General features: G+C 56.0%; 1 protein-coding gene across 2 annotated transcripts; it reads left to right on the forward strand.

Moving 5' to 3' along the window:
- Window positions 1-1,158: 1,158 nt before the first annotated feature.
- Window positions 1,159-20,440, forward strand: NCLN (nicalin). 2 transcript variants are annotated; one of them, XM_037042496.1, is made up of 15 exons: window positions 1,159-1,625; window positions 7,045-7,235; window positions 8,308-8,452; window positions 10,027-10,121; window positions 11,546-11,626; window positions 13,506-13,609; window positions 14,715-14,803; window positions 14,893-15,032; window positions 15,464-15,642; window positions 17,416-17,503; window positions 17,590-17,628; window positions 17,711-17,871; window positions 18,809-18,862; window positions 18,988-19,066; window positions 19,226-20,440. In XM_037042496.1, the coding sequence occupies exons 1-15, from the start codon at window positions 1,442-1,444 to the stop codon at window positions 19,283-19,285; spliced, it is 1,689 nt and encodes a 562-aa protein (XP_036898391.1). In that variant the 5' UTR covers window positions 1,159-1,441; the 3' UTR covers window positions 19,286-20,440. The 2 variants fall into 2 exon arrangements, with proteins under 2 accessions (XP_036898391.1, XP_036898390.1); XM_037042495.1 differs by having other exon boundaries at window positions 1,160-1,625; window positions 17,708-17,871.
- Window positions 20,441-26,019: the final 5,579 nt, after the last annotated feature.

Here is a 26,019-nt window from a genome sequence, read left to right on the forward strand (position 1 = left end):
ATAAAGGTCCCAGTTTGGTGGGGGTGACAAACACAGAGCTAAGAAACGCCCAACAACATTTCAGTAAGGAGCTAGCCATGCAGAAAAGTGGGGGAGAGTGTTCTGCAGGCAGAGCAGATGCAGTAATCCTGGGGCTGCACAAGTGGATGCGTTCTCATAATATCAACACTAACCAAGAGCTTCATGTGTGCCTTCCTCTTTCCAAGTTAGTTCATGTGGATTATTTTACTGGATTCTTAAACACCGCTGGGAAGAACCATAGAGTGTTTGGTTATTTATTATATTTGGCAACTGAGGAAAACGAGGCTCAGAGAGGTGAAGAGACTTGCCCAAGGTTACACATCTGAGAGGTGGAGCAGGTGGGACTTGAACCCAATGCTGTTAATCAGCACAAATGCCACCATATTGGAGCCTGGGATGTCAACTTGCTGTTGGCCAGGTCTGTTGTATTACTTACCCTGGCTGTGACCTCAGTCTTCCCATCTGTACACGGGGGTGTGAGTTTTTCAGGCTTGTCAAGATCTCTAGCCCTGAAACAGGGGGTGCTTCGGGTGGCCAGATTAGAAAATACAAATATGGGACACCCAGTTAAATTTTCATTTCTGACAAATAACAAATAATTTTTCATTATGAATATTACCCCAAAATGAATAAGCCTAAGTATGTCACCAATCCCTGCACGAACACCAGGCCCCAGACTACAAGTCCCATGATCTATTGTGTCATCCTTCCAGGAACCTTCTATAATGATTTGTACATTCATTCATTCCAAGATTGTATAGCCCACCCACTGTGTGCCAGGCCTTGTGTTAGGTTGCGGGGATACATCAATGCACAAAGCAGACCAAAGTCTTTGCTCTCTTGGGATTTAACACTTACAGTCCTTGAAAGTTTTGAGTGATTTTTCTCGGAGTTCTGCCAGGAAGACCACAGTTCCCATGATTCCCTGTGCTAGCTCAATGGGACTACAATTCCCAGGAGACCCAGCGCACCAAACAGGCCTCTCCCTCCGTTCCCAACAATTTCCTCGGTTGCAAGGTCAAGTTCTACGTCTGCAGTCACCTCCCCCTCCTCCCTCAACAAAGACAGGGTTTAAGTAAGCTCCACTGTAAGTAGTTCTATTTTGAGTCTATTTTCTGACATGAAGTTTTAGCCGAACGGTTGACTACAGGTTACACCGGGGAGTAATTGAGTGGATAACTGGGTGGCTCCCGCGCCGTAAGAACTACACTTCCCAGGAGGTAGCGCGGCGAGCAGGGCGATTTGCAGCAATGCCTGTAGGACCCCAGGGCTGCCCGGCGCAGTGGCCGCAGGACCCCAGTGGCTACCCATGCCGAGGTGAGTCCGCAAGAGTCGCCGCCGTTGCTTTCGCTGTCCCTGTCCCCGTCCCGTCCCGGTCCCGTTCCCGCCGCCGCCACGTGCGGCTCCCCCGCTGGTCAGGATGCTGGAGGAAGCGGGCGAGGTGCTGGAGAATATGCTGAAGGCGTCGTGCCTGCCACTTGGCTTCATCGTCTTCCTGCCTGCGGTGTTGCTGCTGGTGGCGCCGCCGCTGCCCGCTGCCGATGCGGCGCACGAGTTCACGGTCTACCGCATGCAGCAGTACGACCTGCAGGGGCAGCCCTATGGTGAGTGGACCCTGGGCCTCTCCTGGGCCCCCGCGTCCCTCAGCCCCCCATCGTACCTCTCGGTCCCTGGCCCACCTGCCTCCCCAGGGCCCAGCCTCCCGAGGCGAGATGCTCCCTTCCCTCAGTGGGATCTTTGCAGCTTTTTCTCTAGGATCCGCCACTCTCAGGCTCAGGCAAGTCAGAGCTTGGATTCCTGAACCTTCGCTAGGACCCCAACTCTCCTCACAGTGCCCCCAGGAATTACCCCGCTTCCCGCCTCACTGGCTCCCACATTCTCTCGTCCCAGACAAGGGTTTCATGTCCCAGAACCCACAGCTCCAACTCTCAGGCCAAGCTCCCCCTGCTCCTGGACCCCTGGGTTCCCTCTCCAGTTTCCAGCTGGGTCAGAGTCGCGTTGCCCAGTCCTCCCCACGCCTTGGTACACTACCCTGGTGCCCATCCTCACTCGGTCATAGTCCACACCCACAGCCTATATCTGCCCTGGATCATTTGGAGGTGGGCTTCCCTGCCCAGAATCCACTAGGTGAGTTGCCCAACGTGGTGCCCCAGCCAGCCCCCGCTCTCCAAAGCTCCTGGGTACTGTGGTGCTCTTCATGCAGTGTCCACCTTCCATTCCCCTCAGGGCTGCAGAGCACAGACTGCTAACCAGGGCCTGGCTCCACATGAGGGCCCATCTCTCTCCAGGCTCTCGACTCTCCTTGGTCCCAGCTCATGAGCCAGATCCCTCAGAATTCCTTAGCCAGACTTCCCCCCACCTCCATTTAGTCCCTGAACCTTTAGGTTCCTGAGGACTTACTGGACCCGTGTCTTGTCCTCTCCTTTGGTTGTGCCACCCTCAGCTTCCCTTCCTTATCCCCAGCTTCCTGGAACCCCACTTGCTTCCTCTCCCTAGGATTTCTGTATTGTATCTGCCCCCCCCCCCCCCGGGCCTACACAACTCCTTGCTCCCCACACCTGCCTCTTCATCTTCCTGGGGCGGTTCTTACCCCAGTGCCCAAGTCATCTTAAATTCCCTTGGATCTATTGTTCCAGAATCTTCTGGCCTCTAGATTTCTCTTCCAGTCTGCTGCTTAGGTTCCCCTCAAGGCAAAGCCTGCTTTCCTTATAAAGGAGCCCCTGTCTCCAGTTCTCCTGGTCCCTGCATTTCTGAAGGGTCTACCTCAGCTCTGTTAGTCCGCCCTCTCCTGTTAGCCTGTCTCAGGCCCAGTCTGAGACCCCTGATTCCCAAGCCATTGCCAGGCCTTCGAAGAGCCTCGGTTTCTGGAGGCGAGTTCAGACGTCCCCTGAGGCCCTGCGTCTCCACAGAGTTACGTTGTTTCTGTTCAGAGCAGTGTTTGTCACCCCATGGGTCACTGGATGATGACTTTATGATTGTCACATTGGGGGTGCTCCTGGCTTCTAGTGGGGGGACAGGGATGCTGCTCATCACAGTGCCCAGGACAGCCCCCCACAGAGAAGGCTCTGGCCCCAGTGCTAGGGGAGAAACTTGGGGTTACAGTGATGGGTCTGAACTTGAAGCTCTGGAGGGGCAGAGGCGGGGGGCCAGGAGCCCTTAGTGTTGTGGGTGTGTTTCTGTGCATTGACATTCTCCTGGGGGAAGGATCAGTGCTGTACAGTGGAACTCACTGTGACTGTCACTGGGTTTTATATTTTCACTGATTCGTAAGCCACCAGCTTGTCCAGATGGGCACTGGGCACTTGAGATGTGGCTCATGCCACAGATGAAGGGAATTTTTTTGTTATTTAATTGTTATAAAGTCAAATAGTCACATGTGACTGGTAGCTGCCATCCTGGTCTAGGGTTTTGTTAGTTTCCCAAAGGAGTCCATAGTCCAAAAGGCCCAGATCCTAAAGCTCAGTGTAACCAATTTCTCCAGATCCTGAGCTTCAGCTCCTTCATTTACCCCATCCTTTGGTCCCAACTTAAACTGCTTGCACTCGGAAGCCTTGCTAAGAAGCTCCTGTCCTGCTCCTCCCAGCACACCCAGCTTCTCTCTCTGGCTCCTTTGACAGCTGTAATCTGCAGCCTGGAGGCCCCTGGCCTCCTTTGGACCTCTCGACACTGTCCTGCTTGTACCTGATGTGGCCTCCTCTCTCCTCTCCAAACCTGCCCAGGAAACACTGGCTGAATTTGAGGAGGAAACAGGTGCCAGGTCACTGTCTTTCTGAATGCAGAGCCGCGTTCTCCATCCTCACCTGTTGCCGGTCCTTGGGAACCTTCTCTCCCTGACCTCTTCTCTCCTTTCCCTAAACTTTCTTTTCCTTTTCCCTCCCTTCTCTGAGTCCTTTGCTCCTGATCCTGAGATTCCTTCCTATCCTTTTTTCTGACTTGGTGTCTCCCCCCACATTCCTGGCCCCCTATCTTTGTTGCTCCTAGTTAGAAACCTAAACACTGCCTGCCCTGCATGGGGCATTTATAGAGAGTGTGGGTTCTGGGAGTAATCAGAGGGGGCATGGTAGGGTGCCCACCCATCTCAGCCAAGTGCTTCTTGTCTGCAAAGCTGGAAAACAGAGGCCTAGCTTGAGAAACTCTGATGAAGGCCCATGAGAGAGGCCTGCATGTCCATAATGGTCACACCTAGTGATGTCCCCTGCATAGATGTGGGGCGGACCATCGTTGCCTGGGGAGAAGCTGATGGGGTTGTTAGTGCTGTGGAGGGGGAGTTGGTTGTTGGAGGGAAGACCCCCCAGGAGTCTGAGGCTCTGCTGCTCATTCTCCAGCAGCAGAACGACCCTGAGTGCTGGGAGGAGCCCCGTGCCCCTCCCTGCCTGTGGTGCCTTTGAGAGCTGGTCTGCTAGGTCACTGCTGATTGCAGTCTCCCCGGTGTCTTTTACGCCCTCTTCTAGAGTGCACGCCCCAGGCTCCCCACCTCTGGTGCAATCCTGGCTCTGGGTCTCTCATTTCCCAACTTCCTGTTCACTTCTGTTGAGAAACGGGGCTGGGCAACTGCCCAGGAAGGGAAGGTGTGTGCTCTTTGTGCTGTGCTGTGAATTGTGTTGAGAGTAATATACCAGGTACAGGGCCACAGATGTGGCCTCACACCCTCCCAGGTGGACTCTGTCCTTCCAGGGGGGGCTGCTGCTTCAGCAGCACTTTCTGTGTGCTTGTGCGCTGCGGGTAGCAGCCTGCTCATGCCCATCTCAGTCTTGATACCATAGGCTCCACAGGGCCCGGGGAGGTAGGGGTGTTGGCACCCCAGACTTGCCAGGGTTTTTTCACCTGGGATTGCCCTTGCGCCATTGTTGTAAGTAAAGTTTTGTTGGCACACAGCCACTACTAGTTGATGTGCTAAGTAGCCAAGTGACAGAGTGGTTGTGGCCCAATCAGGTCAGAGGATCGATCCTTTGGCCCTCAATAGGAAAGGTTGCAGGTCTGGTCCTGCCAGGTGTGGGAACCTGTGGCTTCTGTCTAGGTGTCCAGGGCTGCCCACCCAGCCTGAATCTCTGCTGGTGTAGAGCAGGGGGGTGGGGGTCACATCAGCAAAGATGGTCTCTGCCCTCAGGGCGCTCAGAGTCTGGGGGACAGTGCCTGGCTTTGCTGTTATCCCCCTCCTTCTCTGGTCTCGCTTCCTCCCTCTGGAGATTGGGGTCCTGACTCCTGCCCCACGGGCACACCAGGCCCAGGGGGAAGATGTACACAGTTGGCTCCACAGGCTGCCCTCCTCGGTTTCCCCTGAAATGACATCGGAGGCTGTGGGCCCCTGGGAGGCGGAGGCCTGAAACAGCTGGGGCCTGGAGGTGGGGCCTTCCAGGTGTTCTAAGACCTTCAAGGGCATCCTGAAGGTCTTTGTTGCCCTCCCCCTGTCTAAAGCAGAGAAAAGGTCCTTAGCGGATTGCGGGTGCCACCTGGCCCACCTTTTCTCCTTGGTTGCAGGCACCTGCTCCAGAGATGGCCTTCCCTGTTCCCACCTGGGACGCTGTTCCTGCTGTGTCCTTCCCGTCTCCTCTCCCACCATCGGCATAGGGCACTCCACTGGAAGCAGCTTTTCTCCCATCTGCTCACTCCAAGAGCTCATTCCTGGAAAGCAGAGGCAGGGATCTAGGCTCCTGGCCCTGAGCCTGAGGCTTAGCATAGCCTCGCGCAGGTCCGCATCTATCAGTACATGGATGGCGCCTTCCCGGCGCTTCCACCTCCAGGACGGCTCGAGGCTGGCTCCCCTGGGGAGCCCGATCGCTTCGAGGTGTCCCTCTCTGTGCTCGCTGCCCAGGTCTCAACCTGGAGGCCCTGGGGCCCCATCTAGTCCCCGTGTGGCTAGGGTTTGCTTGCTCGCTGCAGCCTGGGCCAGCCTGCAGTATGTGAAGCGCTCTGGACTCCTCGCTTGCCTGTGCCACTGCACTGGCCTCCGTGCTCCTGAATTTAACCTCACTAGGGCTTCTTTGGGCCACCTTCCCCCAGTGTAACTCTCTCAGGGCAGCAGTGTTCACGTGCTGTGTGCCCAGGGGGTCCCTGTTGGCCTTAGAAAAACTCTGCGACTTTTGGTTAGGTGGGAGTCGGGGGTTCATTTGCCTGGGGGAGGCTTGTGAGTGGCTGAGTCTGTGCCCGTTCTGGGCCTCAGGCTCTCCCTCTTGCTCTGAGTCTTTTTACCTTTCTTGAGCTCTTGACGAGAAGCGGAAGCTGGCACTTGGGTGTAGAGCAGGGGGGAGTTTCTGCATGGGGTGGCTGCCCCCAGGAGACTCTTGCCCATGTCTAGGGACCTAGGTGGTTATTGTTTGGGGACATCTGTGTTTGTCACACCTGGAGTTGCTCCTGGCATCAAGTGGGTGGGGGCAGGGGTGCAGCTAACCCCTGACAGTGCCCAGGACAGCCCCCCATAGAGAGTGACTCGACCCTGGCCTGTCTGGAGCCTTCTCAGGCTCACTGGGGGACTTAGTGTTTGCTTGTTTCTTCTCCTGGCTGGAGTCGTCAGGAACCTGGGGGCCAGGAGTGGCTGTCAGTGCTGTTTTCACATTGCAGCAACCAAGGTCTCTGCCCCTGGAACCCAGTCTAATCAGAGGGTTAGATGGTCATAAACTTTCTACTTGGTGGTGAGGCCCCAGGGAAATGACCAAGGTAATGTTAGAGGGGATGGGGCACCTGGCAGGAGGGGCCAGAGAGAGCAGGACAGGGCCACCAGGCTCCGGTCAGCCGGGCCCGGAGTGTGGGTTTGCCCCAGGTTCTGGGAGCTTTGGGACATCAGGCCTGTGGATTTGCGTGGGGGAAGGGTCTCAGCCTTCACTTGGGTCTCAGACGGTGCTGCAGCTCTCCAGGGTTCCAGTGGGCACTGCAGCGTGGGCAGGGGGCTGCTGGCTGTGGCGGACTCACGTCAGGCGTGTGGGTAGGGGGCTGCTGGGACTTGGGGGGCTCCTGAGTCAGTGGTCTCTGGGCAGAGGTCTTGGATCCTGCTGAGGGAGTGGTTCCCCTTCTCCGTCCCTCCCTCAGGCACACGGAATGCAGTGCTTAACACGGAGGCGCGCACCATTGACGCAGATGTGCTGAGCCGCCGCTGCGTGCTTGTGCGGCTGCTGGACTTCTCCTACGAGCAGTATCAGAAGGCCCTGCGGCAGTCGGCAGGCGCTGTGGTCATCATCCTGCCTCGGGCCATGGCCGCTGTGCCCCAGGATGTCATGCGGGTGAGCCCCTGCCCCCCCTTCTGCCCAGGCCAGGGTCCAGAACCTTCTGTGGAGAAAGGAGTGCCTGGGTTTGGAGTCAGCTGTGTGGCCATTTTACCTCCCTGAGCCCTTGCCCTGTAGGAAGCGGATGGCACCTCTTCCCGGTCATCACTTGTCCTTATCTACCTGGAGTGACTCTGCAGGGGACACTGGGTGATGTCTGGGGACATCTGTCGTTGTCACGACTGGAGGTGCTCTTGGCATCAAGTGGGTGAGGCCAGGGGTGCTGCTGCGCACCCCACAGTCTCCAGGACAGACCCCACAGAGAGTGACCTGACCCCGATGTCAGCAGTGCCAAGGGGCAGAGAGCTACTTTGAATGCACAGGGTCTGATAGAATTGCCCCCAGATTCTGTGTTAAAGAAGCTTTTGCAGCCCTGGCTGGTGTAGCTCAATGGATTGAGCACGGGCCTGCAAACCACACGATCGCGGTTCGATTCCCAGTCAGGGCACATGCCTGGGTTGCAGGCCAGTTCCTGGCAGGGGACTCACAATAGGCAACCATACATTGATATTTCTCTGCTTCTCTCCTTCCCTTCCCCTCTAAAGATAAATAAATAAAATCTTTAAAAAAAAGAAGCAGCAGCTTTTGCAGATGCGAAGGCGGTGTGGGGGTTGGGGAGATGGGGGAGCCCACGCTCTCTGAAAACCAGATCTGTACCAGGCTGGCAGTTCATGCCCACTGTCCATGTGGGTCTCTGACGTCAGCTTGGGAAGTCAGCACCTTGGGAAGACATAATGGGCAGGATGGGCCCACAGTGGTGCCAGAGCTAACCCAGCCTGGCTGGCCCCAGCGCCTGTTCTCCCAGCCTACTTCCTCCCTGTGGGGTGAGGACCCCTGGGCATTGCCACACCTCACCTGTCCCTCCCCCTTCGCCGCACTCCCCAGTTCCCCTCCTGCCCCTTCCCCTTCTCTTGCTCAGCCCTCGCTTCATTAGCTCCCTCAGAGGAGGCATTCTTTCAGGCGCTGGCCTACCTGCCCTCCAGGGACAGCCCTTGTCTGTAGGTCACCTAAATGTGTGTCTCTTCTACAGCAATTCATGGAGATTGAGCCCGAGATGCTGGCCATGGAGACTGTTGTTCCTGTGTACTTTGCTGTGGAAGACGAGGCCCTGCTCTCCATCTACGAGCAGACTCAGGCTGCCTCCGCCTCCCAGGGCTCTGCCTCTGCTGCCGAAGGTGGGCCAGGGGCTGCAGGAGTGGAGTGGGTTTGTGGGCAGCCCTCCCTGTTGAGGGCCACATCACGCTGTGCCACCTCCGAGACCCGTAGCACATTACCCATATTACCAGTGCAGGTTACCAGGCCTCGCCCAGACCTGTGTGTCAGTCTTGGTCTGTTGGTGATCCTGCCTGCAGAGTGCGTCCAGGTCGGTCAGCAGTGATCTCTGCTGGGGGAGGAGAAAATCCACTTCCTCCTTCCAGGGCCTGGGGATGCTGTGGGGAACTGGGAGCAGGGGTGGGTTGCTGTGGGGAGTGGGGCAGCAGTCACTCAAAGAAGTGCAGCTGAAAGGAGCCGCCCACTGCTCTGTTTCCACCTATCGAAGTGGCAGTGTCACAGGAACAAACTCAGAATTGACAGGAGTGGACAGGGGGGCGGACTGGTTCTGTGGGGGGAGACCCAGCCAACTCCGTGGGGAAGTAGTCTGGCGCTGTGTGTTTAAGCTTTGGACAAAGGTTTGGTCCACCTGATTATGTGGTAGGCTGCATGGGATGGTAGGCAGATTGGGGGTTGGCAGACTACAGCCCTCGGCTGCCTGTCTGTGTAAATAAAGTTTTATTGTCACCTGGCTATGTCCATTCATTCATGTATTGTTCACAGTGGTTTTCACGCCAAAGCAGCCCAGTTGAGTGGTTGTGGCAGAGCAGAGCCGAAGATATTCTGCCTCTCTGGCCCTTTATAGGAAAAGTTTGTCAACCCCTGGTCTAGATCAGAGTCCTGACAACAGTCGTCTGCTTTGTGGCGGCAGAAGAGTGAATTTTTGGAAAAACCTCCATTTCCAGTTAGAACAGAACAGAGGGGGGATCTTCTACTCAATAGAATATTATGTAATCATTAAAAATGACATTGGGCAGAATGTTAGCAGCATGGAAAAATGCTTATTTTATATTGGTAAGTGAAAAAAAACGGAAGATAAAATCATAAATGTTGATCACAACTGTCTGTCTTAGAAATGCAGTAAGACTTAGAAGAAGTTGAGAATCTATCATAGCACCTGAGGGCACCTTTCTCCGGGGTCCTCTGGGGCACCGTCTTATGTACCCATACAGTGTGTTTGTAAGTCCGTGGGTAACAGCAGGCTGGAGGTGGGGACTCAAGGCTGTTTGTAGTCCCTGGCCCGAGATGCAGAAGCAGGTGTTTCTAGTTAGGAGCGAACGGGTCACAACACTTTGGGAGCTTGGGCTATGTGGGCCTTTGGCACAGGACTGGGGGTCGTGTGCTGCCCAATGGGAGACTCCTGTTTCCCCGTTACCTCCGACTGCTGCGTGGAGGCTGGGTCAGGGTCTGCACGTGCCTCTAAATTTGGAACGGAGGCCTCGGGGTCCTGCAGAGTGAGGGCGCTCCCTGCCTGCCTGGGCTCAGGGAGACTCCCCATCTCTTATCCTGGACGCCTAGGCTCTTTCCTGTGTCCAGTCATCACTTTGCGTTCTAGTTTGTGAGGTCAGTTCTGCATACAGCTTTGCATAGGCTGAGCACCTAGGGTCCAGGGTGTTGGGGAGCCCTTGGGCTGACCCCTCCCTGCTCTTGTCCCCAGTGCTGCTCCACACCGCCACCGCCAACGGCTTTCAGATGGTCACCAGTGGGGTCCAGAGCAAGGCCGTGAGTGACTGGCTCATCACCAGTGTGGAGGTGAGTGCCCGCTCTGTTGCCGTGCTGAGACCCCGGGACGGGGCTGTGCCGAGACCACTGTCCCATCTTCAGAGTCTGCCTTGGTGCCCAGTGCCCAGTAGGCCACCAGTGAGCACTGGAAGCTGATCGTGCTGGTCTCCTCAGCCCTCTGCTTGGGCCGGACTGCCTTCAGCGTTAGCGAGGCTTCTGTGGGCCCAGATCTCCAGGGGTTTACACCAGATGGTGCAAGGCTGCTTGGCACTGCCCCCCATGTTGGTGTGCAGACTGGTAAAAGTTGGGGTGCAGCCACATTGTTGGCCATCTCTCATCGCTCCCCGTTCAGAGCTCAGTGAGTCACCCTCAGGGTTGCTTAGCACACATGATCAGTGGAGAATCCTATGCCTTTCCGTGAGTAACTTTTGAGCCCCTGCTGTACGCAGGGGGCAGTGGTGAGCAAGATGCCATCACTCTCTAGAATTTCTCCTGCATTTTCTGAAAGGCGCTTAGGGACGTGTGGGTTGCGAGTCCTGGAGCCGAGTGAAGTGGCCGTGAGGATTGGAGCTGGGGTCCTGGGTGGAGCGGGCTGCCCTGCAGGGGCCGGGGAGAAGGTGCAGCAGCTGTTGCAGAGGCTGATTCGGGGAGGGCGGGGGGCTGCTGCTATAGCCTCTGGCAAGCCACACAATAATCGGGTGGATACTTTTTTTGGAACTGTATGCGATGCCGGTGATTTGGGGGCAGGAAACATGCGCTGGCCAGAGGCCTTGTTGTCAGACCCCAGAGGCCGAGTTTAGCCGCAGTGGGTCTGGTTCCCTGGGGGTCACAGGGTGAGCCACTGAGGGTCCGGTGGGCCCCTCCCATCATGTGGGGTTCTCTTCCAAGCTGCCAGCCTGGCTGCTGTGGCCTTTGGTTCTGTGGTGTCTGTGCTGCCATGCATGCTCTGCTGTCCTTGTTACTTACCTGGGAAGCAGGGTCAGGGAGCAGGTCGGGGCGCTTGGACTACCCCCACTGTCCTCAGCTGGTGCTGGGACCCTGACACCCTGGGGCTCTCGGGGCTCCCCTCACAACCGCACTGTTTTTCCTCATCAGCAGAGCTTTGCCCCCCAAGCGGGCATGTAGCTCAGCCTTTGAAGCGTGGCCTTGGTTTCCAGGGGGAGAAGCATGAGGCAAGAGGAGTGAGCAGATTCTTGTCACTACAGCCATGGTCAGCGAGCTGCAGCCCTTGGCCAAGTTTGGCCCCCAGCCTGTTTCTATAAATAAAGTTTTACTGGCACCCAGCCATGTCCATTCGTTCACATATCACCCACGATTCACTAGTCATGACATCCCATAGAGCCAGCAAAGCTAAAAATACTGCCCCAGCCCCACTCCCGCTGGGTGGGGGAGCCCAACTCTTCTGGCCATGAGAACCTCTCCTGGCTGGTGCTTCACGGGCCATCTTTCCACAGGGGCGGCTGACGGGCCTGGGCGGAGAGGACCTGCCTACCATCGTCATTGTGGCACACTATGATGCCTTCGGAGTGGCCCCTGTACGTATACGCCTGACCCGGAGGAGGGGAGGGGCCTGTCTTCCCACACGGCTCCAGCCGGGCCCAGGGACTGGGGCGGCTGTCTGTGGGCAGCAGCGGCAGTCAGATCAGCAGCGCCTACTCGGAGGCCCTTTAGGCATTATGTCAGCTCCCCGTGAGGAACCTGCAGAGTGGGCGGCATCGTGGAGCTGAGACAGAGGCTAAGCTGGGATGGGTTTTGTGGCCAGGGTCCCATTTCAGGTGGGTGGCCAGGCCAGGAATAGAGGTCAGGGTGTCTGTGTGGCTCTTCAAGATAATTTGCTGGGAGCACCCCAGACTCAGCAGATGCTGGTCCTTGTGGCCATGCTTCATGCAGGGGCAGGGCGGAGCAAAATGAGCCCAGAGGAAAGGGCAGGGAGAAGGTCGAGGTGGGGGCCAGGTGTCAGCTTCCAGTGTCCTCTCTGGGTGGAGTCCACAGGACGCACTTATTTTCACAAAACGATGTGACAATGTGTGTGAGGTGTGGTCCCCAGGAGTCTCATGGAAACCCAGTGCTTGGGGCTCTCACTGGGGGCCAGTCATCCGGGGCCCTCTGTCTGGCACATACCAGATCCCGGACTCCAGAAGGAGAACACACACATGTGATGAACCATGTGTTTGCACAGGCAGTTCATGGTCAGGGAGCCCCCCCAGGGTTCAGTTCCAGATGCCACTCTGGCAGGAGTCAGAGGTGCTCTTAGCCCGGCCCCCAGGCTGCAAGCCTCAGCACCTGGGCCTGCTCTCAGGTTCCCCAGCACAGTGAGGTCGGGGGGCACACGCTGAGTGTGACTCCACTTCCTTCACCAAGAAAGTCTCTCTTTGAAAGAACAGTCAGCTGAACCAAATAGGGTGCCGACGGTGGGTGGACCTGGTGTGAGCTCCTGATTGTGCCTAGACCAGTGACAGCTGTTCCAGGGGTCACACCACCTAGAAGGCCAAGGCCAACCTGGAGAACACCTGGATCAGCGAGGCTCAGAGTCAGACCCTGAACAGTCAGCTGAGAACGCTTCTCAACTTGTTCATTATTTCTTTTTAGACATTTTGTCCTGATTTTTCACCGTCTGTGAAATTTAAAAAAAATTTTGAAACAGTTTCCGTAATGTAAAATTCACTTTTTTAAAGCATACAATTCAGTGGTTTTTAATATAGTCACAGGGTTATATAATCATCACCAATATCTAATTCCAGAACATTCCATTATCCCAAAAGAAGCCGCATCCCCATTAGCAGTCTGGGCATCTCACGTAAATGGAATCACACAGTGTGTGGCCTTTGGTGTCTGGCTTCTCTTGCTGAACATCATGCATTGAATTACGTTGATACAACATATGTTGGTTTATAGACCGTGACCTTGGGAGGTTCCCAAGCCACTATGGCATCGCAAGATTTTTTCCCCCCAAGAACCAGTCCCGGCCTCTTCAGAGTACTGCTTTCGAACACAGAACCCTGCTGATTGGGGTTGGGGGAGGCTCTCAAGGCCCAGAAGGCTGGTGGCCCAGTTGGAGGGAGCCGGTGCTGCCATCTGCCCCACAGTGACGGGTGTGAGGGCCCGGGTGCACGTGCTGAGGCTGACAGAGGCTGCCCTGGTGGCACAGCCACCTGCTGGGCACAGGCAGGTGCTATGAGCAAGCGACTCAGAAGGGCCTCAAGTGTCCAGGGCTCCTCCCCGCGGACACCAGGGTGCTGGCAGCCTGGAGTTCCCAGCAGAGGAGGGCAGCTCTCCCAGCTGTGCTCTGAGTGTGGACTAGGGACAAGGTCAGGGACAGGCAGAGTGGGCCGCAGGTGCTGTGGGAGGGGGGTGACGAGGTGCTGTGCATGACTGTTGGGGGGTGACTGTCAGCCTCGTTTTGCCTGCCCACAGTGGCTGTCTCACGGCGCAGACTCCAACGGGAGTGGCATCTCTGTGCTGCTGGAGCTCGCCCGCCTCTTCTCCAGGCTGTACACCTACAAGCGCACCCATGCGGCGTAAGTGATGGCCAGGTGGGAGAACCGGGGGCCAGCCTAGGCCCCTCGCTGATGGGGGCGCAGCGGGTACACTTGAGCCCTGGGGCCTGCATGCAGTTCGGGCCTGAGGAACAGTGTGTGTGTGCTGAGGGCTGCCATAGGCCAGGCCTCCCCCATTCACTCCTTGGAGTCCCGCTCAGGAGGCCCAGATGCTGTTAGTCCCCTCGAGTGTCGTGGAGGCCTTCAGCTGCAAGTAATAGAAACACTCAAAAAAAAAAACCAGTCACTTAAACTGGGTTCCTTGTCCCAGCACTGTGGACACCGGGCCAGGTGGTTCTGTTTGTTCGCCCACACCGCACCGCCGTGCGGCGGGAAGGGGCTCAGTGGGATTGTCAGTCCCTTAGAGCCATTGCCACCAAACACTGCACGTAGGGTCAGGGTCGCCGAGCAGCGGACATTTATGTTCCCAGTTCTGGAGACCAGAAGGCCGAGGTCAGGTGCCACAGGGCCGTGCTCCCCGCTCCGGGACAGGGTGCTTCCTGCCTTCCCCAGCTTCCGGAAGCTCCCTGCCGTCCTTAGAGTTCCTTGGATGTGGCTGCGTGACTCCAGTCTCTGCCTCCATCCCCACACGTCCTCTCTTTTTCCGTCTTTTCTCTCCCATAAGGACAGCTGTGGCCCAGGCGGGGCGGGTGAGGTGGAGGAAGAGGGGAGGCCGGGGACGCGGTGCCTGTGACGGCCCTGGGCTCAGTGCACGTCAGGGAGCCGTAGCCCCAAACCCCTTCCACCGCTCGTCTGCTGGGTCTGTTTCCTGGCTGGTCTTGAGAGCTCAGAGAAGCCCTGGAGCAGTGACTCTCACCCCTAGGGGACACTGGTCCATGTCCGGGACATTGGTGGTTGTCAGAACTGGGGGCGCTCCTGGTGTCAAGTGGGTGGGAGTTAGCAGCGCTGCTCAACAGGCCGAGGACAGCCCCCCAGAGACGACCCGGCCCTGATATCGGCGGCGGGCAGTAGGGAAGCCCTGCCCCAAGGGCTGGTTAGGGTTTTGTACTTGGGGGAGACCGCCTCCTCCTTGTTGAGGACCTGAGTCGTCATCGGCCAGAACTGACACCTCCTCTCTCCCCACCAGGTATAATCTCCTGTTCTTCGCCTCTGGAGGAGGCAAATTTAATTATCAGGGGACAAAGCGCTGGTTAGAAGACAACCTGGACCACACAGGTTAGTGGCCCCCAGCTGGTACAGGACATGGGGTCGGGGGCCCTGGTTTCCCCCACCCCGCCTCGAGTCAGCTCCTGCTGCTCCCACAGATTCCAGCCTGCTCCAGGACAACGTGGCTTTCGTCCTCTGCCTGGACACCCTGGGCCGGGGGAACAGCCTCCACCTGCATGTGTCCAAGCCGCCCAGGGAGGGGACACTGCAGCATGCCTTCCTGCGGGAACTGGAGGTGGTAGGTGCCTGGGAGCAAGGGGGCCTTCCAGGCAGCAGCTTGACTGGTGCTGGGCGTGTGCCCATTTCACAGAAGGCCCCCCTGAGGCTCTGAGAAGGGCCGCGGCGTGTCCCACAGGCTGGGTTATCTAGCCCTACTGTTCCTCATTAGCTAGCGTTCACCATCGGCCAGGTATCAGACCAGCTGTTTTGTAGACCCTGGGGCCTTGCATGAGCTTCAGTTGGATTCCTGGGGCGCTAAGTGGGTTCCTCCCCATTTCCAAATGTGGGAGGTTTAGGGAGGTCCGTGGGACACTCCTGCGTGAACTCTCAGGGCCCTGGGTGAACATATTGTGGAACAAGCTTGGTGCAAGGGGTCCCTCTGCAGACTTGGTGGGATGTGGCCAGGATCTGGGGCGGTGGGTAGACTCTCCGACTGCCCTACCCACATAGGTGGCTGCTCACCAGTTCCCGGAGGTGCGCTTCTCCATGGTGCACAAGAAGATCAACCTGGCGGAGGACATCCTGGCCTGGGAGCACGAGCGCTTCGCCATCCGCCGGCTGCCTGCCTTCACCCTGTCCCACCTGGAGAGCCACCGTGACGGCCAGCGCAGCAGCATTATGGACGTGCGGTGAGTGGGACCCTGAGGACTCCCACTTTCTCGCCTAGCCTCCCCCTGCCATCTGGGCCCTAGGAACAAAGCTGTCTCTTTCAGAGTTGGGGGTGCTGGCGGTAGGTAGATGGGAGTGCCTGGAGGGAACACGTCACTGTGTGGATGGGGGGGAGAGGCTGGCACTGTCCTGGCAGCTCAAGAAACAGAAGGGCGGTCTACCTGTGCTAACTCAGCAGGGGGCTGCTGGGGACAGGGGGGACACAGTGAATGGCTTGCCAGCACCCCCAGCCCCTGTGCATGCCTTTCAGACCCTAAGTGCCTCAGTTTGCCCTGTGGCTTCTGCACCCAGGCCTTTGCACAGCTGTTGCTGGGGGGCTGTGACCTGCCTCTGTGGACCCTCTTGCCTCCTTGGGAGCCCTCCCAACAGCCCCTTCTCACTTCACCCTCTGGGATGATGGGCGTCTCTGGCTGCTGTCGTTTTAGGACCTCGCATCCCCTTGGTTCCCCCTGCTGGCGTGGCAGCCCTCGGGGGGGGCTAGGGTTTCATGGTGGCATTGGCTGCCAAACCCAGTCCTGGGAGTATCTGCCTCTGTCCTCTCATTGGCCACCCGTGGACAACGGCCTAGCTACTGGACACACATCAGTGAGGGGGTGGGAAATAAACAGGTAGTCTGGAGGGGTGCAGGCAGCCTGGTGACAGGGGCCCAGAGAGAGAGAACAGGCACAGCAGGAACGTTAGCTGGTCCTGGGGCTAGAGGGCTTCTTGGAGGAGGTGACAATGAAACCAAGGGACATGAGTCAGGAGAAGGTTGTTCTGGGGCAGAGGGTGCTGAGAGCAAAGGAGAAGTGGAGGGAAGGAGAAACTGACCGAGGAGTGAGCCAGGCCACCCCTCTCCTTGCCCCTCTCAGGGATCCCAGCCTCTCACACCTTGGGTCAGTGACATTTTGCCTCCAAAGTGCTTCTTTTTGGGTCCGTGTTGTCGGCAGTCCTTGGTGTCTCTTGGCTTGGGGCCACAGTACCCAAATCTCTTCCTCTGTTGTTGCCAATTTCCCTCTTAAAAGGATGCCCGCCATTGGACGTAGGGCCACCCACGCTAGTGTGACCTCCTCCTCACCACATCTGCAGAGATCATACCTCTGCCTCAGGTCACGTTCCTAGGTTCAGGTGCGTGTGGATTGGGGGGATATTTTACCTACTCCTGGGTGTTACATTGACTTTGCCCTCAACAAACCATGGAGACAGGTATGCCGACCACCCCCATCCCATGATGCAGGGGAAGAAACAGGCTTCGAGGGGTCCAGTCATTTCAGGCCTGCTTCTCTGCACCTGCAAATAACCCCTGAGGGTGCTGGACAGCCCTTTGAGGAAGGCAGGGCGCCCTATTTTAAAGTGGAACCTGGCCCTAGCTAGGTGGCTTAGTTGATCAGAGCATCGTCCTGCATACCAAAAGGTTGCAGGTTCAATCCCCAGTCAAGACATAAACCTAGGTTGGGGGTTTGATCCCCAGTCAGGGTGGGTATAGGAGGCAACTGATTGATGTTTTTTTCTCTCCCCCCGCCCCCTTCCTTTTCTCTTTAAAATGAATAAACGTATTCTCAGGTGAGGGTTAAAAAAACAACAAAACAAAACAGCAGAATCTAAGGTGTGAAGAGGTGCCCAGCCTGCCTAAGGAGGCCGTGACTTTTCTTACTTTCATTGTTATTAGATGTGTGATTGTTTTTGCCTTTTGGTGGTTATCAATGATGCTGATTCCAAGTATTTATAGAGTTGTTTCCCATCTGCCCCTGAAGGTCCCGGGTTGACTCTAAAACCCTGACCCGCAACACGAGGCTCATCGCGGAGGCCCTGACTCGAGTCATCTACAACCTGACTGAGAAGGTGAGACCCCCACTGTGGCCGCGGGCCCTCTGCCCAGGGCCCCAGGTGGGTCTGGACTGAGGGTCTGTCCCTTCCTCTCTTTGCAGGGGACCCCCCCGGACATGCCTGTCTTCACAGAGCAGATGGTAACCCCCGGGCCGGGTGGGCAGGGACCCTGGTGCAGTGCCGAGCAGGGCCCCGTGACCATGGCCATGCCCTTCGCAGCAGATCCAGCAGGAGCAGCTGGACTCGGTGATGGACTGGCTCACCAACCAGCCACGGGCTGCCCAGCTGGTGGACAAGGACGGCACGTTCCTCAGCACACTGGAGCACTACCTGAGCCGCTATCTGAAGGAGGTGAAGCAGCATCACATCAAGGCTGACAAACGGTGAGGCGCGGGCAGCCCCCGCCCCAGGCTCATGGAAGGTGTAGCTCCTGGTGAGCACGCTCCGTTAGAGTCTTCTGCATCTCCCCCTGTGCCGGGTCAAGCAAGCAAGTAAAACGATAGCTAAAAAACTACAGGGTGCCAGTTAAACTTGAGTTCTAGACAAACAACAGATTGCAGTATAAGTCCGTCCCACAGGGCATACTGAAGGCCGATTCTTGGCTTATCTCAGTCCACAGAACGGGTGTCGTGTTTTATCTGGCAGCCGTGTACTCCCAGCCGGGGGCTGGAAGGACCAGAGGTCCCGTTGTGCATTAGGTGGCTTGTGCCTGGGGCCCTGTGTGCCCTTAGGGTGCTCCTCCCCACTGCAAGCCCTTGGGTTGTCTTTTTTCTACTCAAGGCTCCCGAGCCCCCCAGTTGTACTGAGCAGGCCCCTCAGGGCCAGTGGTAGAAGGGGCACCCGGGGGTGTCCACAGACACCACAGGAGATGTCCTCCAGAGTGTTCGTTGCCCTTGCTGGTATTCACCTTCCTCCCGGCTCATGGAACTCTCGGGAGACACAGCGCTCAGATGGGACTGAGGCCGAAGAGGGTCCATCCACATCTGTGGAGCCAGGGTCTCTGATTCCCAGGCCACGGTCACCCGTCCTATAAAGAAACGCTTTCTAGACCAGCACGGTGTCTGTAGTCCACCTTCCATTGTTCAGGAGTGCACTTCCGCACCCAGAAAAGCAATAGGGAAGATGGGGTTTTGGAACAGAAGGTAGCCCTGTCCCAGGAGGGGCAGCGGCAGCCTCGAGGGGGCGCACACATGGGGTGCTCCCTGCCACTTGCGGGCAGGTGGGACCTCCAGGTGGTCTGGTGTCTGAGGAAGGGAGGGGGCGCCGCAGGACCTGGCGCGGCTGTTGGGGCGAGTCCACTGAGAATGCACTCTCTCCCAGGGACCCCGAGTTTGTCTTCTACGACCAGCTGAAGCAGGTGATGAATGCCTACAGGTGAGCTGCTCTGGGCCAGGAGCCCGTGTCCCCTGGGTTACCATCCAGGGGACTGTGGTCCACAGGACAGCCAGGGAGCAGCGAGTCCCGCACCCTCCCCTGACCTCCGCCTCCCCTCTCTCCAGGGTCAAACCAGCCATTTTTGACCTCCTCCTGGCAGTCTGCATTGGCGCCTACCTCGGCATGGCCTACACGGCAGTCCAGGTGAGCACATGGGGCTCGGATGGGAGGGTTGGATGGGCCACGCGTGTCCTTGCCCCCATCCGGCCTGGAAGCAGGTGACTGCACAGCTCCCCGGGCCCTCCCTGGTGGGGTTTGTTCCCAGCCTCACTCGTGACCACTTGGCCCTCCTGCTGCCCCCAGCACTTCGACCTCCTGTACAAAACAGTTCAGAGACTGCTCCTGAAGGCCAAGACACAGTGACAAGCACCGCGGGCCCCCCCGCCTGCCACCCTCACCACCCTCAGTCTGTAGGGGCTTGCCAAGACCCTGAATTACAGAGCTTTTCTGTGTTGCTCTTGAAGACTTGGGGGATACTTTCTCATTTTTGTCCTTCGAACTCCTTGGAGGAGAATTCAGTAGAGTTCTGGGGCCAAGCCGCGGACCTGGGAACAAGTCGTGGCAGAGCCTCTGGCCCAGGAGGTGGCCCCACAGCCCACAGGGCGCTAAGCTATGCTGCAGAAGGCGAGTTACCCGGCACAGCCGTGGAGCTGCTCCTGCTTGGGATGCTGACCATAGCCGGCACCGGCCCTGCATCTGTCTTCAGCGCTGTCTCCATCCCCCCATGACCCAGACACACTCCTCATGTCTCTCTGAAGAGGGCGGCACCAGCCCCTGGGTCCCCAGGTTGTGGCTCCTCCCCGGGCCAGGGCTGAGGGACATGCCTCCCCTGAACCACACTGGTGCCCTGAAGACCCAGCAACATGGCGCCACCCCCACTCTGCCGCCTCCCTGTCCGGCCCTGCATTGATCCCCCTCACTGGAGCCTCTAGCCTCTGCTCCCTCTCACTGTGCCCTGGGAGAGCGGCATCTCCCCGGGCTGGTTTCTCTCGGCGCCTGGACTCCCAAGCCCTGGCTCTCGAGGGGGACATGGGTGCCTTGGGAGGCCCAGGGCTGCAGACCCACTGGTCGCTCTGCTAACTCCTTAGCACATCCCTCTGGGCCTATTTTCTCATCTGAAAGGCAGGTGTGTCTTGGGGAAGCAACACCCACATCAGGTGGGGCGTGGGGCAGGGCTTGCTGGAGAGGATGCCGCTGCCGTGGGACCCAGAGGGAAGGTGTGGGGTTCTTGGGAGCCATACCCGAGCCCTCACCCCAGAAGCCAGGTGCCTCATGGGGTGAGAGCTGCTTTCATGGTGGGGAGGAGGCCTCAGCACCGGGTGGACCTCAGGGAGGTGCAGGTGTACCAATTCATGAGCAATATAACCAGTCAAGCGTTAAGTGCTAAGGGGGGAGGGTCAGGACTGGGGACACAGGGCTCCAGACATGTCTGAAGGGGCTAGAGGACTGGCCCTCCCACCCCTCCCCTGGCCTGCTGCTGCCCCTTCCCCACAGCCCGCCAGCAGGAGGGCCTGGGCTCCTCTGGGGACTCTAATCTCTGCCTCTGGCTCTGGCTCCCCCCCTGGGCCGGCCAGCCCTCCCCTCCCTGAGCACGAGCATGTCTGGCTGGCCGTCCAGCCTTCCAGGCTGTGGGCGTTGGCTAAGCCAGACCTATGGGAAGGCCAGCGTGGGGGCCACAGGTTCTGCCTCGTCCGATCTCCGCCTCGTCTGGTGGACCAACTGCCCCAGAGATTGGTCGGTCACCAGATGCCCAGCCACCTCTGGGGGCTCATCCTTCCCTTTGTGACAGTGATGGGTACACTGTCTGGGGTCACCTGACGAGGGTCCTCCTGCAGGGCTGTTGACTGTTTAGAGCTCAGGCTGGTTGTGGGATGCAGTCAGATGGTCAGAAAATAAAGCCATATCGAACAATCATCTCTGAGTGTTCCTTCTGGGGGTGGTCAGGGCTGATCCCTGGGGGCTGTGAGGGTCTGTCCCTTGGCTTGTGGACGCATGGCTTTGTCTGCCTCCATCTTTGTGTGGTCTTGTGTGTACTGTGTTTGCATCTGGGGAGGGCACTGGCCATTGGAGGCGGGCCCACGGTCCATGCAAATTCACAACTAACAATGTGTGAAGACCCACTTTCCAAATAGGGTTTCATTCTGAGGTTCTCAGGGGACATGAATTTGAGGGGGCAGCATTCAACCCAGTATGGGGGTAGGGGGGCACTCCAGGCTGTGTAGAGGCTCCTCCCACTGGCCAGGCCCACCTCCCAGCCCCACACCAGGCTCTGGGGATGACCAGGCTTGGGTGCAGCTCTGGGGTCCTCTGGGTGTGGGAAGATCGTCGCAGCTGTCCCCCTGCCTTCCCCAAGTAAGTCTGCTAAGTGACTTTGGCCTCAGCATGAACGTGGGTAAAGCCGCCACATTTCAGAAGAAAGGCCTGCCTATCGCCTCATTAACGGGGATTTGTGTTTCCTTAACTCTTTTTACACAAGAAGTCCCACTGAATATAACCAGGAAAACAAAAACACTAGCCCAGCTGGCAAAGATGTCCTGCCTCCCTGTGTGCGTGGGTGGGTGAGTACGCACCCACGCTAACATTTTCATGTTTTCCCCTCTGCCGGGTGCTCAGAACTAGAGAACCTGTCCCAGCCACTTTGGGGCCTGCAGTCCCCTGGGGAAGACAAGTAACAGTAACAGGCAGGCCAGTGATGGCTCCCTGAAGCTGGGGCTTTTGAGTGAAGTCAATGACAGGGAGGGTTAAGCTGCCTGGAGACCCAGACGGGTGGTCCAGGCAGAGGGCACTGCCAGCACAGGCCTCGGCACGGGCAGTGGCTGGAGTGCTGGGGGAATGGTGGGCAGGCCCGTGTAGCTGGAGAGGAGTGTAGAGGAGATGTCTGGCCACTCAAAAGGGTCTTGGTGGGGTGTTCACATTTTACTCTTCAGTACGATGGGGCCCCATGAGGAGGGGTGGCTGAGGAGGGGAGGGTGGGGCCTGACTTGCACTTGGAAAGGTCACTTGTGCCCCAGGGACGGCTGTGAAGGTGAAATGAGGTCAGGCCACCCCTGCCAGCCCATCGGGGGTTGTTGCCTGGGCTCCCTCAGCGCTGTGAGCATCGTCCTTGGTCCCTGTCACTTCCTGGGTGGCAGTGAGCAGTTTGGGCAAAGGTGTCCTCCACCAGGACCCCAAAGGGGTCCCAACCAGCGACTTTGACCTCTTCCCTGGGGTTCTTTGTTTTAAGGCAGGAAAACACAAGTCAATGCCCCTTGTAACCACTTCAATCTCTCCCCCTTTTACCCAAAGGCATGATCCCCTGCCCACATCCTTTTGGTTCTTTAAAAGATTTTTTGCATACATGCTTATGAGCACAGGAACAATAGTCAACATTTTTCTGTACAGCTTAAACATTTTGGATAGACAATAGCATACTGGCCTTATCTTGTGTTGTCTTTTTAAAAAACCTCTGAAACAGCTTTATTGATCTCTAATCAGATACAATCAAAATGATGAACAGAGTCCTCGCTCTCAAAGTTTTCTCTTGTTCTTTCGTAGTTTCTCCTTTACCCCATCCCAGGCAACCACTGATCTGCGGTCGCTGCATGTTGGTCGGCATATCTTAGATTTTTACATGGATGGGGTCACGCTGCAGGTGACCCTCTTATCCGGCTTCTTTCACTCAGCATGGTTATTCTGAGGCTCGTACTGTGGCTTGTCCCCAAAGTTCACTCCTTTTTATTCCGAGTGGTGTCCCCTGGGCGGGTGGACGGACAGCAGGCTCTCCAGTGATGGCACTTCATTCAGTGTTGTTTCCTTAGAACATCGGGATGCAGCTTGTGGTGACTGATCTCATCATGTGTCTCTTCGCTTATAGTCACAGAACTTTCTGACGGCATTAATGAGGACGTACTGGACCACAATTTGTTGTCAGCTCACCTGTTGAGAGACATTTGGGTTGTTTGCCAATTTGGGCTGTTACCCATCAGCTGCTATAAACATTTGTAGACGATTAAATGCGTGGACGTGTGCTTTCATCTCTCTTTGGTAAATGCCCAGGAGCGACATGGCTGGGTCTCCTCATGGGCATCCGAATTTTTTTGAAGATGATGTTACCATTTTATGCTCCCACCACCAGTTCCTCCGAATCCTTGTTGGTGCTCCGTGTGGTCGGTCTTGTGCGTAGTGCTGTCTCACCGCGGCTTTAACTCGTGTCTTCCTGTTGACTGTTTGCACGGTTGTATCTGTCTCCCACATCTTTGGTGTGTCTTCCTTTGGTGACATGCCTGTGACGTGCCTGTGAAAGCTTTTGCCCATTTTCTATGGGTTTTCTTTTATTGACTTTTGTGAATTCCTTTTTTAAAAGAATATCACATTTTTAATATCACATTTTATTTATTTATCTTCAGAGGGGAAGGGAAGGAGAGAAATATCAATGTATGGTTGCCTCTCGTGAGTCCCCTGCTGGGAACTGGCCTGCAACCCAGGCATGTGCCCCGACTGGGAATTGAACCGCGATCGTCTGGTTCGCAGGCCCGTGCTCAATCCACTGAGCGACACCAGCCAAGGATGTGAATTCTTTATATATGCCTGGTACAACCTGTTTTGCAGCTATGTATTTGTAAATATTTTCTTCCAGTCTGTGGTTTGTCTTTTTGTTAAGTATCTTCCAAAGAGCAAAAGTTCTTAATTTTCCCAAGTCCAGCATGTCAGTTTGTTGTTTTATGAATTGTGCTCCGGTGTCAGTTGTACCTAAGAACTGTTTCCCCAACTCAAGGTCACAAAGATTTCTTTCTGTTTTCTTCTCAAAGTGTAATAGCTTTAGGTTTTACATTTAGATTTATGATCCATTGAATGCTTTTTTTTAGGTACTGAGGAATTTAAACTTAGGAACTGATGTTTAAAAATTTAAGCCCTTAAACCCCATACTTATTTTTAGCTACAAAAATGTCTGTTTTCTTTGACGATGATGAAAATAGCATGAAAGTGAAAAGAAAGGGTGAAACCAATGCTGTAGTGAGGAAGACCAAGGGGCCGAAGAGGTCAGCCCCTCCCTTTAAAATATGTTTTGCAATATGGGACAAGTTTAGATTTTCACATGTGAGTATCCCATTGTCCCAGCATCGTTTGTTGAAAAGACTACCCTTCACACCTGTTTTTTAGTTTATCTTTTAATCCAACTGATGGCTGCGTGTGAGTCCATTTCCGGGCTGCGTTCTGTACCGCTGACCTGTGCGCCTCTTCTTTCATTCACACCACACTGTTTCAACTACCTTGGCCGCCTAGTAAGTCTTGAACTTAGGTAGTGTGAGTCCTTCCATTTTGATCTTCTTTTTCAGAGTTGTTTGGACTATTCCAGTTTCTTTGCACTTCCATGTGATTTTTGAGTCAGCCTATCAATTGTTGTTGTTGTTTTTAAGCCTTGGGTTTAACTGGGATTACAAGGAATCTATAAATCAGTTGGAAAAGAACTGTAGAACTGAGAAGTTACTGATTGCAATGGTTAATTGTGTCAACTTGACGAGGCCACGGTGCCCAGCTGTTTGGTCCAACATCAGTCTGGATGTTGCCGTGAAGGCATTTTCAGGGCATAATGAGTATTTAAAACTGCTGACTGAATGACCACCCTCTGGAACATGAGTGAGCCCTGTCTGATCGGTTGGAGGGAAGGTCCCACGAGGAGGAAGGAATCCTGCTCAGGGCGCCTTCGGAGGCAACTTTGGCTCCTGCTGGGATTTCCAGGCTTCTGGCTTCCCCTGGGGATTTCAGAGTGTCCAGCCCCACACCCTCTCTTTATATACACATCTTCCTGGTTCTGTTTCCCGGAGATTCCAGACTAACACACCAACATTGAGACTTGTGACCCATGTTTGTGGCTGAGGAGAGAAGCCAGCCTGTTCATTCTCTGGGTGGGCCCAGCTCTCGCTTTTATATATTTTGTTCACACACACACACCTTTTCATTGCTGTATCGTATTCCATGCGCAGTGCCTTGAGCTGTCCACCCAACCCCATGCTGATGGACACACTGCTTGTGCCCACCTTTGCACCACTATAACCTTTATAGGTCCCTCTTGGCACACCAGGAGGAAATGTGTTGAATCAGAGATCAGCAAACTGCACCCACAGCCTATTCCGGCCCTCTTTCTGTTGTAAATAAAGTTTTATTGGCACAAGGCCATGCCCACTTGGTTGTATATCTTCTGGGGCTGCTTTCACATGCGAGGGTGGAGCTGAACAGTTGCAGCAGAGACTGTGGGGCCTGCCAAACCCAACATGCTTAGCACCGGACTCTTTACAGGAAAATTCCAGACTCTGGTTTTCTTTCTCTTTCATAGTGGGTAAGTGTTGGCCACTACCAGGCAGCAAAACATCCATTTTGCAATGGATACACATTTTTGGCTGTTTTTGACATTTCAGTCTCAGTTCTGAGAGTTACTAATGATCTTAATCACCACTTTGACGTACAAAATTGTCCAGAGCAAATTGAACAGGGGTGCTGGGTGGGGCGTAAAAGAAACGTGACCCCAAGGGGATCGCATCCCAAAGGGCTGCATGAGCTTCTCCACCGCCGGCCCAAATTGCAAGGGCAACCTTAACCCGTGCCTGGCACCTGCCCTGGGGCCAGAGACTTCAGGGCCCAGGGAGGAGGAGGCAACAGCGATGCTTGCAGCTGGGGTTCGAGACAGACGTCAGCCTGTGGCCAGACAGCGCAGCGGCTGGGCCACCGGCCGACTCACCTGATGGCCCTGATGGGAGAAGCTGAGTGTGTTGCCCGACGCTTTGCAACACTTCCCTTCTGTTTTCTAACTTTTTATTTTGATATAATTTCAGATTTACAGAGATCATACAAAGAGCTTTCTAAACACTTCCTATATCCTGCAAATGATGACATTTTATCACCTTTGTTTTGTTCCTTTCTGCCTCTGTCTCCTCTCCCTCTGTCTCTCTCTCCACCCCTTCACTCCTAAAGATGCCAAGATGCATTTCCTAATATCCCAGGCGTTCTCCTCCGGGGTAACCAAATGATCACCCAGATCAGGAAATCGACACCAGTACAACAGTGTCAACAAATTACAGACTTTACTCACGGGTTGGCCCTTGTCCCCAACAGTGTCCTTC

The sequence above is a fragment of the Sturnira hondurensis genome, unplaced genomic scaffold, assembly GCF_014824575.4.
Source record: "Sturnira hondurensis isolate 20B ecotype Veracruz unplaced genomic scaffold, ASM1482457v3 Scaffold0003693, whole genome shotgun sequence".
NCBI classification, from domain to species: domain Eukaryota; kingdom Metazoa; phylum Chordata; class Mammalia; order Chiroptera; family Phyllostomidae; genus Sturnira; species Sturnira hondurensis.